This window comes from Aquarana catesbeiana, linkage group LG01 (genome assembly GCF_042186555.1).
Source record: "Aquarana catesbeiana isolate 2022-GZ linkage group LG01, ASM4218655v1, whole genome shotgun sequence".
Classification (NCBI taxonomy): domain Eukaryota; kingdom Metazoa; phylum Chordata; class Amphibia; order Anura; family Ranidae; genus Aquarana; species Aquarana catesbeiana.
In genome coordinates this window covers 375,429,014-375,447,971 of record NC_133324.1, presented here as the reverse complement: position 1 = coordinate 375,447,971, position 18,958 = coordinate 375,429,014, and the positions used below count along the sequence as shown (strand labels likewise).

Genomic DNA, 18,958 nt, shown 5'->3' with positions numbered 1-18,958 from the left:
AGTTGAAACACTTGACGGCCCCAATGGCTCACCCTGACCAGCCACCCCAGATCTCTCAGGGGAGGATGGCATTGCAGAGATGAGACTGGGGTCCTCAGAGCCTGAGGGAGACACCTTTGGGCCCTTTTTTTGGCTGTTTCCACCTCCCCTTCTGACCATAGTTCGATGCACAAATGCAGAGGTACTGCCAGAAAAAATCCACCCACTGCTTGAGCAAATACAGTCGGGTCCATAAATATTGGGACATCAACACAATTCTAATCTTTTTGGCTCTATACACCACCACAATGGATTTGAAATGAAACAAACAAGATGTGCTTTAGCTGCAGACTTTCAGCTTTAATTTGAGGGTATTTACATCCAAATCAGGTGAATGGTGTATGAATTACAACAGTTTGTATATGTGCCTCCCACTTTTTAACGGACCAAAAGTAATGGGACAATTGGCTGCTCAGCTGTTTCATGGCCAGGTGTGTGTTATTCCTTCATTATCCCATTTAAAGGAGCAGATAAAAGGTCCAGAGTTCATTTCAAGTGTGCCATTTGCATTTGGAATCTGTTGCTGTCAACTCTCAATGTGAGATCCAAAGAGCTGTCACTATCAGTGAAGCAAGAAATCATTAGGCTGAAAAAACAAAACAAAACAAATCCATCAGAGAGATAGCAAAGACATTAGGTGTGGCCAAATAAACTGTTTGAAACATCCTTAAAAAGAATGAATGCACCGGTGAGCTCAGCAACACCAAAAGACCACGGAAAACAACTGTGGTGGATGACCGAAGAACTCCTTCCCTGGTGAAGACACACCCTTCACAACAGTTGGCCAGATCAAGAACACTCTCCAGGAGGTAGGTGTATGTGCGTCAAAGTCAACAATCAAGAGAAGACTTCACCAGAGTGAATACAGAGGGTTCACCACAAGATGTAAACCATTGGTGAGCCTCAAAAACAGGAAGGCCAGATTATAGTTTGCCAAACATCTAAAAAAAGCCTTCACAGTTCTGAAACAACCTCCTATGGACAAATGAGACCAAGATCAACTTGTACCAGAGTGATGGGAAGAGAAGAGTATGGAGAAGGAAAGGAACTGCTCATGATCCAAAGCATACCACCTCATCAGTGAAGCATGGTGGTGGTAGTGTCATGGCATGAGCATGTATGGCTGACAATGGAACTGGTTCTCTTGTATTTATTGATGTGACTGCTGACAAAAGCAGCAGGATTAATTCTGAAGTGTTTCGGGCAATATTAGCTGCTCATATTCAGCAAAATGCTTCAGAACTCATTGGACGGCGCTTCACAGTGCAGACCCGTTTCGCATACTGCGAAAGCAACCAAAGAGTTTAAGGGAAAGAAGTGGAATGTTATGCAATGGCCAAATCAATCACCTGACCTGAATCCGATTGAGCATGCATTTCGCTTGCTGAAGACAAAACTGAAGGAAAAGTGCCCCAAGAACAAGCAAGAACTGAAGACAATTGCAGTAGAGGCCTGGCAGAGCATCACCAGGGATGAAACACAGCGTCTGGTGATGTCTATGCGTTCCTTCAGGCTGTAATTGACTGCAAAGGATTTGCAACCAAGTATTAAAAAGTGAAAGTTTGATGGATGATTGTTAATCTGTCCCATTACTTTTGGTCCCTAAAAAAGTGGGAGGCACATATACAAACTGTTGTAATTCCTACACTGTTCACCTGATTTGGATGTAAATACCCTCAAATTAAAGCTGAAAGTCTGCAGTTAAAGCGCATCTTGTTAGTTTCATTTCAAATCCATTGTGGTGGTGTATAGAGCCAAAAAAATTAGAATTGTGTCGATGTCCCAATATTTATGGACCTGAATGTAGTCCAGCAACTGCCGCTGCTATTATTTATTAGCCTGGACCAGAAGTTATGCATGACGCATGATCTACTCTTTGATAGCCTCTGAGATCAGCCAGCCGCATCATCTGATCGTTTCTCGGATGGGTCGGCAGAAACAGCAAGCCTGAGGCTCCAGGTGAGCAGCAGGAAGGGGGCGTCACCTCCTGCTGCATCTAAAAGCGGTCCAGTGGCTCAAGAGCCGCTCCGTACACTTCCATGAGAAAGCCAGCCACCAGCTGAAGAAAAAGATACTGGGGTTAATGCTGATATCTTCGCCCATAATCCCAGTAAACCACTTCAAAGCCACAATGTATGTATATGTACTGCGGTCTTTGAAGTAGTTAAGAAAAGGGCTGCTCTGAAACAAATCCCGGGTTTCTTTCTTTTTTCTTCTCACTTATTGTGAGATAGCGGTGAGGGGGGAACTGGAGGCAGGCGGATGGAGGGCTGGAGAAAGGCTTGAAGGCAGAGATGAAAGCTCACACCGGAGGAAGAGAGATCTGCACTGTGTTTAGTATGCAGGCAAAGCCAAGCCATAGGCTTAGAGAGCATGCGGGAGATTACAGGTTTGTGGGTCAGAACAGCAAAGGAAATATACCAGAACAGAGCAGCCCGGGCTTCATTTGCCCACAGTTGAAATGGCCGCATACAAGACACCAGTAAGAACACAGGCACATTTTTACATAGAAAGAGTAATGTTTATAAACTGGAAAATCCCCAATAGTGCTAATCCTATTTTAAAGGCCTGAAAATGAGTTTTATTTTTTTAAATTTAGCAATCCACTGAACAGACACACACATTTTAGCTACTGTGTAGGTTTACATGGTAGGACGGCTTACTTCATGATGTAAAGTGAAACAAGATCAAAGGTTTAGTGTTCGCTCAAAAGCGAATGTATGTTAATATTTACAAACGCTTTGATTGATGATCTTTACACACACCTGCTGTAAGAAAGTTGGCAACTGCTGTCTCATTTGATCTTGAAGTTGAGGATTCCCAGCAAATAAAGGATTATTTTGCATCATCTGATGAAAAAAAGCATTGGTTACATTGTGTTTAATAAAGTACACACATTAAAAATGAACAAGCCAAAATAATCACATTATGAAATGCCACTATTTTTGAAATGTGCTTGATGTAAGCAGGTGAACAGCATATGTGAATACAAAATGTGATGTAGCAAATTCACATAAGCCAATCACTTGGCTAGAGCAAAGACTTCATCTTTCAAATATAGCAAAGAATCTGATTTGTTTTTAAAGGTTTCAAAAAGGTACAAGCTAATCCTACCATTTTTGAATTTTCAGCTCATTTGCACTCAAAAAACAAACAAAAAAAAAAACCCATATGTATACTGACACCCTCAACTATCTGCAGTTCTATTAAGGTAGCATCTTGCTTCCTTCTGCTAGTATTAACTTCAGATGCACCTACTTAACACATAACTTAAAGTGGAACTAGAGTAAAAACAAAAAAACAAAAAACGCAAACAGGCATGATCTTTACTACAGAAGAGGCATGCAATGTCCCTTTTGCAATAAAATACAAATTAGAGGCGGTCCCCGGGTTACAAACATCTGACTTACAAACGCAGGGAGACAACAGGAAGTGAGAGGAAATCTACTCCTAGGAAGGGAAATTCAAAAGCTTTATCACCAATCCTTGTTTTCCCAACAACTCAAAATGTTCAAAATTCAACTGTCATAGGGACAAAAAGTGGGGTGAAATCTTCTGAACAAAGGCAGAGACAGCAAAACAAATGTTACAGGGGTTTTAACCCTTCCCTATGCTATCCAAAAAAATGTAATTATTCTTTTGGCTGGAGTTCCACTTCAAAAATGTACCTGTTCCAATGCAAAAAGGAAGGAAGGATGCCCAATATTTTGTACTGCTTTATGCATTGCAGAATAGGATTTTTGTGGACCCCATAAAATACTTTCGAGTCCATTCAAGGGCTCCGGTCAAAATAGTTTTGTGACAATGTAGTACCAAGAGCAGGCCCATAAAAAACAGACCTGAGACCTGTATCCCACAACAGACTAAGAAAAGATTTTATAGCAAGAACAAATATCCAAATTTTCTTGTTCATTGTGAGAGACACAGAAGCCTTAAACTTATGGGCAGTCCAAAAGCAACCCAACAGAGGGGTGGGCAACACATCAACCAACCACTAACAGGCCCAAGTAAAAAGGAACTGGGGAGTATTTGTAGCTCAAAGAGCTGTCTGAAGGACCTTAAACCCGACGCTGGCATCAGATGAGAAAGCAACATCAACCTGACAAGAACATGTGAACAGGAGACCAGGTGGCAGATGTAAAAATCTGAGAAACAGTTCCCTGATGCTGAAAAGCCCAAAAGGGTGCTCACAGATCTAGAAGAGCACACCTTCACAGGAAAAGGGAACCTGATCCTTGGGACATAAGCCTGAACAATGGTATGTCAGGGGCACAGAGAACCTGGGCCCCATCCTTAATGGCTATAAGAGAAGCCGTATTTCGGAAAAAAACTGTGGCTGAAGCAGACTTGCACAGCCTGCCTCACATCCAGACAAGAGACATTTCCTTTTGATGAACCAGTACCAGACAATGGGATAAGAGAACAATGTTTTGGTTAAGATGAAAAGCAGGGACTACCTTAGGTAGGAAGGAAGTCATGGACTTTAAACACCACTTTGAAACTAATACAAGACAAAAAAGCCACCAGATACTCATCTTAGAGGTGTGACAGCTACAAAGAAAAATACCTTGTAGGCGAGGATAGAGAAAGGAGTGCATATAATGGGTTCAAATGGCAGTTTCAGAAGCACAGGGAGAACAAGATTTTGATCTCATCAAGTCACAGCGGAACAAAAATGTGGAGCTACATGGCAGACACCCTGTGCAAAGGTCCTAAACAAAGAGTAAGAGGCGACTGGTCTCTAAAATAAAATGGGAAAAGCAGAAACCTTGACACCTAAGAGGCATTCTGAGCCAAACACTGCTCCAGACTCAGTTGCAGAAAGAAGTGCATTCAAAAGGAGAAGCAAAGTCCCTCACACGAAGTTAAGATCCTGTTCCTCTGTGCAGCTGCAGCACTCCCTGGTTTCCCTGCCTCCCCTGTCCTCAGCATTCAGCACACTCTAGCAGCTGACTCTAGCCCTCCTCCAGACCCTGCACTGTCTGCTTCCCAACTCTGCCCCCAGCTTCTTTCCAGAAGCAGCACAAGGTGGGGGGGTTGCACTGTGATGTAAGGGTCGGGACTTTTGACTTCTGATGGCGAGGGGGGGGCTCTTAAAATCTGACGTAAGGGGAGGCTCTGGACATCTACAGATACAACCAACCCTTTGAGGGCAACCATAATGCGGATGTGGCCCGTGATGAAATGAAGTTTGACACCCCTGCCCCTACATCTTGATTCTGTGGAACAGAGAAATAGGAATTTTCAGAGGAGGAAAGGCATAGATCAGTGCATACTAATCCTATGAAGGTACCAGAGCACCCACCGTTTCCTCCAGAGGATTGGTACAACGAGAAAAAAAAAAAAAAAAAAAAGTCCAGTTGGTTGTTTAACATGGAGAAAAGATCCACATCTGGCATCATCCTTTTGGAAAACAAGCCCTGAATGCGCCCTGGTGTTGAGACCACTCGCCAGAGTCCATATGTAACCCTGTCTGCCTATGCCTGGAATGTACATGTACATGTGCAGTTCTGTCCAAGATAGGATCCGTTACATCTCTCGTTACATCTCTCTTGCCACAGCAGGACTTTTGGTCCCCATCGTGATGGTAAATGTACGCCACCACATCGTCATTCCACTGAATCCAGATTAGGTGGCACTTCAAACAGGTTGGTCCAATCTGTTGAGGGACACCATTAAGTGGAGGAAAGCTTGTCCAAGGATCTGGCAGACTTGGATTATCAATATCAGATTTTCAGGTGCATGGGGAACCAAGAATGGAGGACACCAATACTGAAGTTGAAGGAGTAAAGAAACGAAAGGCACACTTCTTGATGGGCATAGGAGGGAGAAAACTTTGCCGACTGCTCCTAAGGCTTCTTCCACTGAGGAAGAGGAGGGCTCTTCCCACTGGTAGCATCCTTGAGATTATAAAGAGCCAGCCTGAAGAGCAGCTGCCCCTGTCCCATATGGACCAGATGCTTATTGCAAGAACATTTTGCAGTCACTTTAGCCAGTGTTTTTATGCATTTGCACTGACAGAAGTCAAATGCGAGATATAGGATGAACAGATTTCAGAGGTCACAGGAGAAATTGAATGCAACAGCCATCTGCTCAATGCATTCAACCAGTAGTGAGCTAACCGGGGGGGGGGCGGGGGGGTAAGCTACATTTTAAAACATTTTCACCAGTCAGAAATGATTTGCCAAAGTAATGTAACAGCTGGAATGGAGTGCAGAGTGGGACCCACCAGTGATAACAGAGCTATGAAAAGGTCTAAGGTGCATCCTCCACCAGTATGGTACTCGCCTTGTTAAGGTGAGACATGGCTGAATCCCCAAAGTCAATAAGGCTTAGGGGGAGTATACAAGTTATCAGCGTGCACTGGTAGAAGCCACAGGCTAATCCTCTAATTTCAGACTGGTGCAACATGCATCAATAAGAGCTTAAACGGTTTCCTTTAAAATTACAGTCACAGTGCGGTTAGGCAAAGCACAGGCTGAAGGCAGGAGGCAAGGTACTCACAAAACCTCACTACCTGGTAGCAGGTGAGGGTCGGTGACTGGATGATCAGGCGGCTAGAGGTGACCAAAAATGCCTGTAGACAGGCATGACGAATTGACAATCAATGTTCCACATGTCTCTTTGCAAGTGGAAGCAGCAGCAAATAGATAATTTCTCAATGCTGTACAGTGGGAAAGAGTATGGAGTGCATGTGGCTAGAGATGTACGATTTCCCGAAATTTTGAAACCATGGCAAAAACGTTGCGCCCCACGCCCCCCCCAATTTGTTTTTCCGAGAAAAATAAATCTTCAGTGTGAAGTTTTACAAATTGATAGTCATTTTGTTACATTGGGAAGGTGAAATGCAATGTATATAAAAAGTATTATGCTTAAAATAAAAGTACAGCTTATTCAGTAAGTTAAATTTGCTTTTTATAATAATTTTAATTTTTTATTACAAATGTTAAGAACATTTCAAAAAATGATAGATATAGATATAGATATAGATATATACACACACAGATAGATAGATAGATAGATATATACACACACAGATAGATAGATAGATAGATAGATAGATAGATAGATAGATAGATAGATAGATATTATCGATAGATAGATAGATATATATATTTATTTATATCTCTCTATCTAACACTATACATCCCCTTTTCCTTATGGATTTAAAAGCTTCCTGCCAATATGCATTTTCAGTTATTGACAATGCTGATCCAGAAGCATATATTGCTCTTGCTCATACCTTTAGGTGATTAGACACTAGCAACCCTATCCCACTCCTTGAGTTCTCTGTAGCATGCAGTGCAGAGTAAACAAAGGGTTAGAGGGTGGCCTGTGTTATGTACTCCAAGATATGGAATTTAAAGTGGTTGTAAATTCTCCAACCAAAACTTCAGCACATTCTAAACCTCATTACAAAAGCCACTAATCACTGCCTGTAAAAGTCTTACTTGTATTGTCTTCTTGCAACCCATCCTGTAATTTTTGCTGATGTCACTGGCGCATGCGCTGCCCGTCCTTTGATTCAGGGCACACTCTATGTGCAGTTTCCCCAGTGACAGCGTGCCATGTCCGCAGCTCAGCTGTGAAGACTCACAAAACTTGGCATCCTTCTGGATCTCCCCTTGTGACATCACACGGGGATTAAACCAGGGCATAGAGACTAATGGGACATTCATCTGGAGCCGGACATCTTCAATGGCATTAGGGACAAATCAACATATTAATTTTTTTTTTTTTTCGGATCGAGAACGAGGCTATCGTGCATGTGGGAAATTACAGCAGGGGAAAGCAGGGAGGGCGGAAACTATGTACACAGCGGACTCAGATAAGAGTACCAAAGATGGCGCTGCTTTGTCCCGGAAGACGATTTTTTTTACCAACTTCAGAAAAAGAGTAAGTTAGACCCATTACTGCATACATTATACTATAAAAAGACTGCAAACAAGTGTTTATAACTAGATGAAAAATGCAATAGGTATAGCAGAGTTTACTTCCTCTTTACTGGACAATGAGGAATTTTGACTTGCCTTTAAAGGACATATGCAACCAATTCATACACCATGGGATGTCCCCTAGCAATGAACACAAAAGGTGGGTAACAACTAGGCAAATGTAACTGTGCCAAAACAGACCCTGGAAAAACAGAGGTCAAGGTTCGAAGTTCAGAGTGTCACTGCAAGAACCTTGTGAGCAAAAGCTGCATCCGCAGAAGACTAGACATCCAACTGGTAAAACTTTGAGAAAGTATGAACAGAAGAGAAGACAAGGTGATGGCCTTACACAGTTGGGCAACAGAGGCTTGGTGCCCAAAAGCCCAAAATACTCCTACAGATCTGGTGGAGTGGGCACGCAACATTACAGGAGGTGGTTTGTGTTTACCAGCATAAGCTTTTGCAATTAAGTTCCTGATTCAGTATGCAATGTTGGATTTTGAAGCAGGGTGCCCTTTGGAAGATCCCAGGGAAAGAACAAACAGGGAATCCATTTGTCTCTAGGAAGCAGTAGCTTTTCGGTACACTCCAATGGCTCTAACTGCATCCAGGTAATGTAGAGGAATTCCTTTGGATGCTTAGAAGCAGGACACAACGGCAGAAGGACAATGTCCTCATTGAGATGTAATGCTGGAACCTTTTGAAGAAAAGATGAGCTTGGGTATAATACAACCTTGTAATTGTGAAGAATGTGGAAAGGCTCTTTACAGGCAAGGGTTGACAGTTCGAAGACACGCCTGATCGACATGATGGCTACCAAAAATCTACTTTGCTGGCAAGAATCTTTAAGGGAATACCTTTCATGAGTTCAAAGGGTGGTTTCTGCAAGGTAGAGAACACATTTAAGGCCCCAGGGAAGCTCAGGGTGCTGTAATGGGGGCCTAACAGGAGAAACTTCTTGAATAAAGGTTTTCAAAAAGGGAGGGCGAAGCAAGAGGCCTTTAAAAAAGATTAAGGATGACACTTGCCCCTTTACGGTGCCAAGTGCTAGATTCTGGTCAAGACCTGTTTGTAGGAAGTCCAGAATGCAAGGCGGATTAAGTGTTTTTCAAGACCCAAGTTTCAAAAGCCATGTTGTTAAAGTCAGGGACAGTGAGGTAGCCTTGAGACAGCAGATCTGGCCTATTGGGAAGAGATCAAGGATAGTCTGCTAGGAGCATGCCTGTGTACCAGGTTCTTCTGGGCCATTTGTGTGCAAATAGATGCACCATTTTCCTCTTGCTCTATTTTGTCAAGCAGGCAAGGCAGAAGAAGTCGCAGCAGAGCAAAGACATATTAGCCTAAATTGAGACCAGGAGATAATCAGAGCATCCAATGCCAAAGCTACAGGATCCCTGATTCTGGTGACAAAGTCAGGTGACAAAGCTTGTTGTATCTGGAGGCTAGGATCTTCACATCCACGGACCCCCATCTTTGGCTTATCAGCTTGAACACATCTGGATAAAGAGACCTTTTCCCCCAGTGCAAGTCATGGTGGCTGAGATAATCTGACTGCCAGTTGTCCACCTCTGCGATGTAGAATGCAGAAATTGCTGGAGAGCAATTTTCTGTTCACAACAGAATCTGGTTTGCTTCCTTCAAGGCCACCAGGCTCCTCTTGCCCCCTTGATATACACCGCTGAGATGGCATTGCTGGCTGTACCCAAATTGGGTGTCCCTTTAGGGGCTCCAGTGCAGGAAGGACAACCTGACTGCTCTGAGCTCCAAGACTGTTGATGGGAGCTTGGTTTCATTTCGATCACGTTCCACGATTTGGAGTGGTTGTCCACTAGACAAGGAAGTTCTTAGCTGGATAGGAGCATGTGGTATTCCAGGAAAAGAGCCATTCTGTCAATACTGACAGAATGTTTTGTTTGAGAGTTCTTGTGTGAAATTGGTTAAAAAGGTACAGCCTCAAATAAGGTGACCATTAGATCTTAAACTCATAGTGAATCTCACTGTAGGATCTTTCTAGGATCTCATTTGTGCAGTATGAGCTCTCAGAAAAAACTTTTTCTGGAAGAGAGAGACTTTTGTTTGGGATGTAGCAAGATCAGATCAGACCCAAGTATTCCATGTGCAGGGAAAGCTGGAGAGCAGATCTGTTGAAATTGATCACTCAGCCAAAAGGCCTGAAGTAGCAGAATTGTCTTTTGGACATTAAGGCTGGATTCACACCTATGCATTTTTAGTCCTTTTTGCATTTTGCAGATCTGCACTACAGAATGTGTTCCATAGGTAACCATGTTAAATGGACTGTACTGCAAATCAGCCAAATGCAAAAAGCACTAAAACTGCATAGGTGTGAATCCAGCCTTACTGAGATTTGCAAGGGAGATGAATCCTTCAGTAGAAGGTTGTCTAGATCAGTGGTTCTCAACCCTGTCCTCAAGTACCCCCAACAGGCCATGTTTTGTGAATTTATCGTAGATAAAATAGTGGTCCAAAATACCAAGCCATTGACTCAGATTTAAAGCACCTGTGCAAGATAAAGGAAAACCTGCAAACATGGCCTGTTGGGGGTACTTGAGGACAGGGTTGAGAACCACTGGTCTAGATAGCCTGTGACTTGGGTGCTCTGAGTTCAAAGAAGAGCAAGCATGGGTCCCAAGATCTTTGTGAATACCATTGGGAACAAAGGATAGGCTAAAGGACAGTTTAACAAACTGGAAGTGGTCTGCAAAGCATTAAAAAAAAAAAAAAAAAAAAAAAAAGGGATCGCTGATGGAGGTGGGTAAATAGGAACACACACATGGGCATCTTGGATGGATGTCCATGGATGCTAGCATTACCCTTGTCTCCAAAAATATATTATGGACCTTGCAGATTCCATGCGAAATTTTGGAATGTGGAGGAATTTGTTAAGGGATTTTAGGTCCAAGATAGGACAAAAACCAACCCCGGCTTTGGTACAATGAACAGGTTTGAGAAGAATCCCTTGAACCTGTCCTGTGGTAGTAATAATTCCACTACTCTCTGGGATAAGAGGTGGTTTAGGGCATTCTGGAAATCAGACTGTCCTTGGGCACTTTTTGGCTGATTTCAAAGAAGAAAGCAGTGTGTTTTAACTCTTTCTCAACTAGAATTCAAAGGGGCATGACGAGACAAAAGTCAATTTGCACAATTCCAAGGCTTTTGTAGACAGACCATGAGCTTTTCAACATTAACATGCATGTTGCTTAAAGCTCTCTTCAATAAAGTGACAGTGCGGAGGTGAGAAATCTTCCACAGCTTCCTCCAACACTGCCTTAACATCCTCTTTATCCACTTTCGATTCTGCGTACTCTATGACTGACATATTAGGGTCCAACCCTGGATGAAAAACAAATATAGGAGAAGAGGTGGGGCAATTCTGAGCCCTGGACATAGATGGCTTTATTAAGGCCATAATCTGTCCAAGTTGTGACACAGATGCAGAAAATTGATTTTGGAAGTATGCTGTTGTATGCCTGAACTTGATCTAGAATTGGATGCTGAGGACGAAGTTAGAACCAGTTCTTGCTCTGGTGCAAGGGGGGCACTGGCACCCTGAAGTTCATTGTTGTATTGACCCTGCAGAGCAAATGTTTACCAGCTATTTTAAAATTGCCCTCTTTTTGCCTTGTCTCCACCATAGCTACACGTGCAGGCATAAAAAAAAAAAAAAAAAAAATAAAAATTTTTTACTCACAAAGGAATGTAAAAAAAACAGCAGCAACTATAGCATGCCGCCCATCTTGGCAAGCGTGATGAGGTCAATGTCAAAGATCTGCCCCTACATGTTTCATCCCCAGAGATCTCCCTTCCCCCTGAGGACATCTAACATGGACAAAAAGTGTAGCGGCAGAACTGTGACGCTGACATCACGTACGCGCACCAGGTGGCAAGCGGTAGGGGTACTGGCTTGTTTTCTACATTCCTGTGTGAGTACAACTGATTTGAATAAAGCCGTTCAGTTTTAATGGTAATGAAATATAGTTCTCTAATCTCTTCTGTCGCAATATGAGGCTTGGCATGAGAACATGTGTAGGCTGGTGATTGTCCATAATAACCATCAACTATTGGAGTGAAGTTCCCTGGGCTCTGGAGTGATTGGATAACTGCTGTGGCTATTTCAGGCGTTTATGACCTCTGTGATTGGGGGTCTACAATTCTGGTAAGATAGTGTGTATATTGGTGGTGGAGCTCAAGCATGTTTGAGAGATCACTGGTACTGGTGACTTCACTCACTACAGGAACTCTTTTTTAAGGTCATAATTAGAGGTCGACCGATATATCGGTAAAAATCCTGTATTTTCTGCTATAAAATCACTTAGAACCCCCAAACATTATATATATTTTTTCTAGCAGAGACCCTAGGGAATAAAATAGCGGTTGTTGCAATATTTTATGTCACACGGTATTTGCGCAGCGGTCTTTCAAACGCAATTTAAAAAAAAAAAAAATACACTAATGAAATAAAAAAAAAAAAAAAGCAGTAAAGTTAGCCCATTTTTTTTCGTCCAAAAGTTTTGATTACCTGTTTTTGTGTATTAAATATTTAAGATATAGTTATTTTTTTTAATCTAAATTATACATACAAGTGAAATGATTGGAGGTTTGTTTTGTTTAATAAATGTTTAAATATAAAAAATTTTCTGTATCAATTACTTAAGGCTGCTTTCACACTGGAGGGGGCAGGCGTTGACGGTAAAACGCTGTTAGTTTTAGCGGCGCTTTACCGTCATTTTAGCGGCGCTATTCGGCTGCTAGTGGGGCGCTTATAACCCAGCTAGCGGCCGAGGAAGGGGTTAAATGCGCCCATGAAGCGCTGCTGCCAAAACGCTTTGCAGGCGCTTCGGCAGCGGTGCGCATTCATTTCAATGGGCAGGAGTGGTGGAGGAGCGGTATACACCGCTCCAAAGATGCTGCTTGCAGGACTTTTTTTTTAACATCCTGCCAGCGCATCGCCTCAGTGTGAAAGGGGTCTAACTGTTAGATTTTATGAGATGAAGGGAAAAAAAAAAAAAAAAAAGAAATCGGCCTAATATATCGGCCATCGGCCACCGCGATTTCTAAATATCGGCTTTGGCATCGGCCAGAGAAAAACCCATATCGGTCGACCTCTAGTCATAATGGACTCTTGCACATGCCAGTGGGGCATTTATTTAATTTTTGTATGTCACACACAGGATATTTTAAAATTTTTAAAATGGTTTGTAATTTATCCAACCATTGAGTTATGCAACATCTACAAATCCTAACAGACCATTTCAAATATAGAATTTTCATAGATTTAATTTTGTTTTTTCATTATACACCAAGCACGGGGAAGGTTTTTGTTTTCAAAATATTCACTATGCACCATATAATAAAAATTTTTCATACAGGGAAATGGAAGAAAAGCTTGCACTGTCCACTGCACATATTGAACTGGTACTATAGAAACTCAAAATGTCTAATCAAAAACAAAAATACAAGAGGCTTCCCTTACCTGGGATGCAAGATCTGGATTTTGGCTGAGAGACTGCATCATGCTTCTCATATAAGGGGCAGATAACATATTTTGCATTAACTGGGGATTTTCAGCTATTTGCTGCATCAGGCTCTGCATACCTGGTGTATTGAACATCCCAGCTGTAGAAAACAAAGTTAAGAAGATTAGGATTATCATCTTGGATGAGGACCAAAAATTCAGACACTGTTTAAAGGAAAAAATGTCTTGTTTGATTTGCATGGCTCTGCCCACCGTCTCTTGTTTTTTTGTTTTGGATACAATAATATTTAAAAATTCGTTCTGGTCTTTTTTTTCTTCTAGTTAAAGAGGTTGTAAACCCTCGTGTTTGTTCACCTTAATGCATCCTATGTATTAAGGTGAAAAAACTTCTAGTGACCGACCCCCCCCCCCCCCCGTTTTACTCACCTGAGCCCTGTAATTTCCCACGGCGGGGACGCGCTCTTCCTCTGCCCTGGGTTCTCGGCTTTTGATTGGAAAGCTTGATAGCAGCACAGCCACTGGCTCCTGCTTCTGTGAATCAAATCCAATGACGTGGGCGCCAGGGCTGAGTCCTACATTCGGAGTCTATGGACTGCTATGGAATGCTAGACTCGGGAACGCGCTTCTCCTAGGGGGTTATAAGATGCGAGGAGGAGCCGCGAGAGCCGCCGAGGGACCCCAGGAATCGAGGATCGGGGCCACTCTGTGCAAACGAACTGCGGTGTGGAGGTAAGTATGACATATTTTTTAAAAAGTAGCTTTACGCAACAGGAGAAGGGACACCCCTCCCAGGGGATGCATTAAGAGCACACATTGCAGTGCTCCCGAAAGAGGAAAAGGATCCACTACGTTGCCAAAATTATCTACCAATCTCACTGTTAAATGTGGATCTCAAGATATCCACAAAAATTCTATCCATGCGTTTGATCGACTTGATGCTACAATTGATCCACTCCGACCAGGTCGGATTTGTCCCTACCAGACAGGCACGTGACAACACAACTAAGAAACCAAAATATACCGCTCTGTCAAAAAGTGTGAAAAAGCAGCCAGCACAGCAATGTAAAATGTGACAATAAAAAGGAAGAAAAATGTGCAGCGCTATAAACAAACTAATGTCAAGAATAATTAACAATATTAAGGATAAAAATGATCAGAAAATCGAACAAGTGTGAATATTGTCAGTGACAAAATAATTGTAGTAACATATAATCAATGTGAAAAATATGAAAATACTGAAAAATGCAATAATAAAATTTAATAGAAATTAATGTCCATATGTGATGGTGGGGGACCATAAAAAATCATAAGAAGTCCCAAAAGTGATCCAAAACAAGTGTGTGACAATCACTGATATCTTGGGCAAGCATCAGAGTGAATGGTGAGTAATATAGAGAATCCACCACCAGAAGTACCAGTCTCTTACCGGAAAGATTGGACTTATGCAGGTATACACCTGGTAAGCCAATCAAGCATGGAAAGTAACCATGAAGGCACCAATTCAATTCAGGGGTTGCAGCCTCCAGGTGGGCATTGCAAAGTAATGGATTCAGCAGGATGAACACAGCTTACAATTCAGAGGCAGGTCAGCCAAATCATGGGTAAAGAGGAAAAAATGGGGCACACAGCGTGATACCGTAGCGGATATTTATTTAGGATAGAAAAATAAGAGTTACACTCACATTTGAGAAAACAAGAGCTTTAGAGAGAGACGGTAACAGTGGACCAGCGTGGAAACCCGATGATGCGTTTCGCCTAAACAGGCATCATCTGGTGCGGTTTAGGTGAAACGCGTCAGTTTTCCACGCTGGTCCACTGTTACTGTCTCTCTCTCTAAAAAAAAATTATATATATATATATATATATATATATATATATATATATATATATATATATATATATATATACACATATATATATATACACATATATATATATACACATATACACACACACACACACACACACACAGGTAAAAGCCAGTAAATTAGAATATTTTGAAAAACTTGATTTATTTCAGTAATTGCATTCAAAAGGTGTAACTTGTACATTATATTTATTCATTGCACACAGACTGATGCATTCAAATGTTTATTTCATTTAATTTTGATGATTTGAAGTGGCAACAAATGAAAATCCAAAATTCCGTGTGTCACAAAATTCGAATATTACTTAAGGCTAATACAAAAAAGGGATTTTTTAGAAATGTTGGCCAACTGAAAAGTATGAAAATGAAAAATATGAGCATGTACAATACTCAATACTTGGTTGGAGCTCCTTTTGCCTCAATTACTGCATTAATGCGGCGTGGCATGGAGTCGATGAGTTTCTGGCACTGCTCAGGTGTTATGAGAGCCCAGGTTGCTCTGATAGTGGCCTTCAACTCTTCTGCGTTGTTGGGTCTGGCATTCTGCATCTTCCTTTTCACAATACCCCACAGATTTTCTATGGGGCTAAGGTCAGGGGAGTTGGCTGGCCAATTTAGAACAGAAATACCATGGTCCGTAAACCAGGCACGGGTAGATTTTGCGCTGTGTGCAGGCGCCAAGTCCTGTTGGATCCTGAAATCTCCATCTCCATAGAGCAGGTCAGCAGCAGGAAGCATGAAGTGCTCTAAAACTTGCTGGTAGACGGCTGCGTTGACCCTGGATCTCAGGAAACAGAGTGGACCGACACCAGCAGATGACATGGCACCCCAAACCATCACTGATGGTGGAAACTTTACACTAGACTTCAGGCAACGTGGATCCTGTGCCTCTCCTGTCTTCCTCCAGACTCTGGGACCTCGATTTCCAAAGGAAATGCAAAATTTGCTTTCGTCAGAAAACATGACTTTGGACCACTCAGCAGCAGTCCAGCTCTTTTTTTCCTTAGCCCAGGTGAGACGGTTTTCGCGCTGTTTCTTGGTCAACAGTGGCTTGACACGAGGTATGCGGCAGTTGAAACCCATGTCTTTCAAGCGTCTCTTGGTGGTGGATCTTGAAGCACTGACTCCAGCAGCTGTCCACTCCTTGTGAATCTCCCCCACATTTTTGAATGGGTTTTTTTTCACAATCTTGACTAGGGCGCGGTGATCCCTATCGCTTGTACACTTTTTCTGACCACAGTTTTTCCTTCCCTTTGCCTCTCTATTAATGTGTTTGGACACAGAGCTCTGAGAACAGCCAGCCTCTTCAGCAATAACCTTTTGTGTCTTTCCCTCCTTGTGCAATGTGTCGATGGTCGCCTTTTGGACAGCTGTCAAATCTGAAGTCTTCCCCATGTTTGTGTAGGCTTCAGAACTGGACTGAGAGACCATTTAAAGCCCTTTGCAGGTGTTTTGAGTTAATCAGCTGATTAGTTTGTGGCACCAGGTGTCTTCAAAATTTAACCCTTACACAATATTCGAATTTTGTGACACACGTTATTTTGGATTTTCATTTGTTGCCACTTCAAATCATCAAAATTAAATGAAATAAACATTTGAATGCATCAGTCTGTGTGCAATGAATAAATATAATGTACAAGTTACACCTTTTGAATGCAATTACTGAAATAAATCAAGTTTTTCAAAATATTCTAATTTACTGGCTTTTACCTGTATATAATCAAAACATGTGAAAAGTGATGCCAAATAAATTATAAGAGTCCAAAAAGATGAATTGGCACCACCAGGAGCCAGCAAGTTAAAGTCCACCAACAGTGTAAAAAAGAGGAAGTGAAGAAGCCACCACCTGGGATCATAGGGGGTTTAACCAGAAGTAAATGACTTGGAACGACGTATGCCGGCCAAGTCATAACAGGCTATGAGACCAGTGTAGTATCTTAAATGCCCATATTGGATTGAAGATTGGAACAAAGATGTATGAAGAGGCTATGTAGAAGCAACCAGAATTCCCAGGAAAGGCAATAATGGTAGGGGAAAGCCGTCACCTGAAGATCTTAAAGCAGTGGTTTTCAACTCCAGTCCTCAGGACCCACTAACAGGCCAGGTTTGCAAGATAACTGAAATACATCACAGGTGATATAAATTTGCTGCTCAGTGAATGCAGTATTCTAGTCTGCATCTCCCCAAGGTAATACCTAAAATCTGGCCTGTTGGTGGGTCCTGAGGACAGGAGTTGAGAACCACTGTCTTAAAGGCTTACCAGAGGTTGTTGACCTGGGGAGACTTATGTCATCCAAGTCAAACAGGCATAATGACCAACTGGTCGGAAAGGTATTCCCCTTTAGCGTATCCTCAACGTAATCCAAAATGGGGCAGCTGCTTGGCATCCACAGTAAATCTCAACAGTCATGGAAATAGTATCTCAATGGAAGGCCACAAACGGATATTCGTATGCCATGTGAGAAATAAATGAAAGAAACTCACATAGCGTAATAACGTACGCACTGGTTTATTAAAAACATTGAAAACAAACTCAAATTTTCGTAGATCATCAAAAAGTTTCAAAGGTCAAGTAGCGGTAATAGTGAGGGGTCCACTCAACATGTTTCTGCTAAAGAGCCGTCATCTGGGGTGTGGAACCCCCCACCTCACTGCTATAAAAAAGGACTTCAAATGGTCCTTTCTTACATCCTTTTCTACCCAGCACAAACAAATTAAACGCATCTTTGAACATCATTGGGACGTTTTAAAAACTGATAAGATTTTAGGCCCTCTACTACCTGAAGTACCTAAGGTGATTTTTAGAGGGGTGCCTTCACTTCGAAACAAACTGGCACCAAATACTATTAACCTTCCTAATAAGCCATCTTTTTTCACAACTGGACTGGCTTTCACCCATGTAAAAGATGCTTAGTTTGCCAATTTAATATTTGTGGTAGAAGAACTAGCCACAATTTTCAAATTGACTATGACCAGCTGTACATATCAAATTAAACATTTCTGCACCTGCGCCACTACCACGGTGGTATAACTCCTAACTTGTCCGTGTGGCAAACAATATGTGGGCGGGACTATTAGGTCGTTTACAACGAGGGTGTCAGAACATATTAATTTGATTAAGGCCAGCAGTACCACACACACAGTCCCCCGACACTATAGGGAGTTTCATGACCGGAATCCTACAGGCACGCAATTTTTAATAATTGACAAATATATCGCCCCATGGAGGGGAGGAGCTAACTTAAGGGGCGTCTCTCGTCTTGAGACGTTCTGGATCTATGAATTGCAGACCCACTTCCCACAAGGAATGAACGTGGAGTGGGATATCAATTCATTTATCAATCAGGGATAATGGGAAATTTTTGCTTTTTTTCTTTTATGATTTTATATATTACATTTTAATAAATAAAATGGATCATGGTATATATAACGTTTTTATAAAATAAAATTGATCATGGTAGTTCATTATATTATCTGTTACGATAATTTTTATGCAATAATGACCCCCATTGGTAGTTGAAGTTCAGATATTTAGGTTCTCGGTCTGGTTATTTAAGTTCGGTTACCAAATTTTAATCCTTATGTAAACACACTACATATACATACATACATATATATATAGAC

At 41.9% G+C, this 18,958-nt stretch overlaps 1 protein-coding gene across 1 annotated transcript in view; it reads right to left on the bottom strand.

Moving 5' to 3' along the window:
• The window catches only part of UBQLN1 (ubiquilin 1), a 71,009-nt gene that overhangs the window by 16,551 nt on the left and 35,500 nt on the right, over window positions 1-18,958 (bottom strand). Inside the window, exons 7-8 of the mRNA XM_073633696.1 lie at window positions 13,465-13,607; window positions 2,805-2,888 (exon numbers count right to left, since the gene is read on the bottom strand). Coding sequence (XP_073489797.1) covers window positions 2,805-2,888; window positions 13,465-13,607 — 227 coding nt within the window. The remainder of the gene's footprint in view (window positions 1-2,804; window positions 2,889-13,464; window positions 13,608-18,958) is intronic.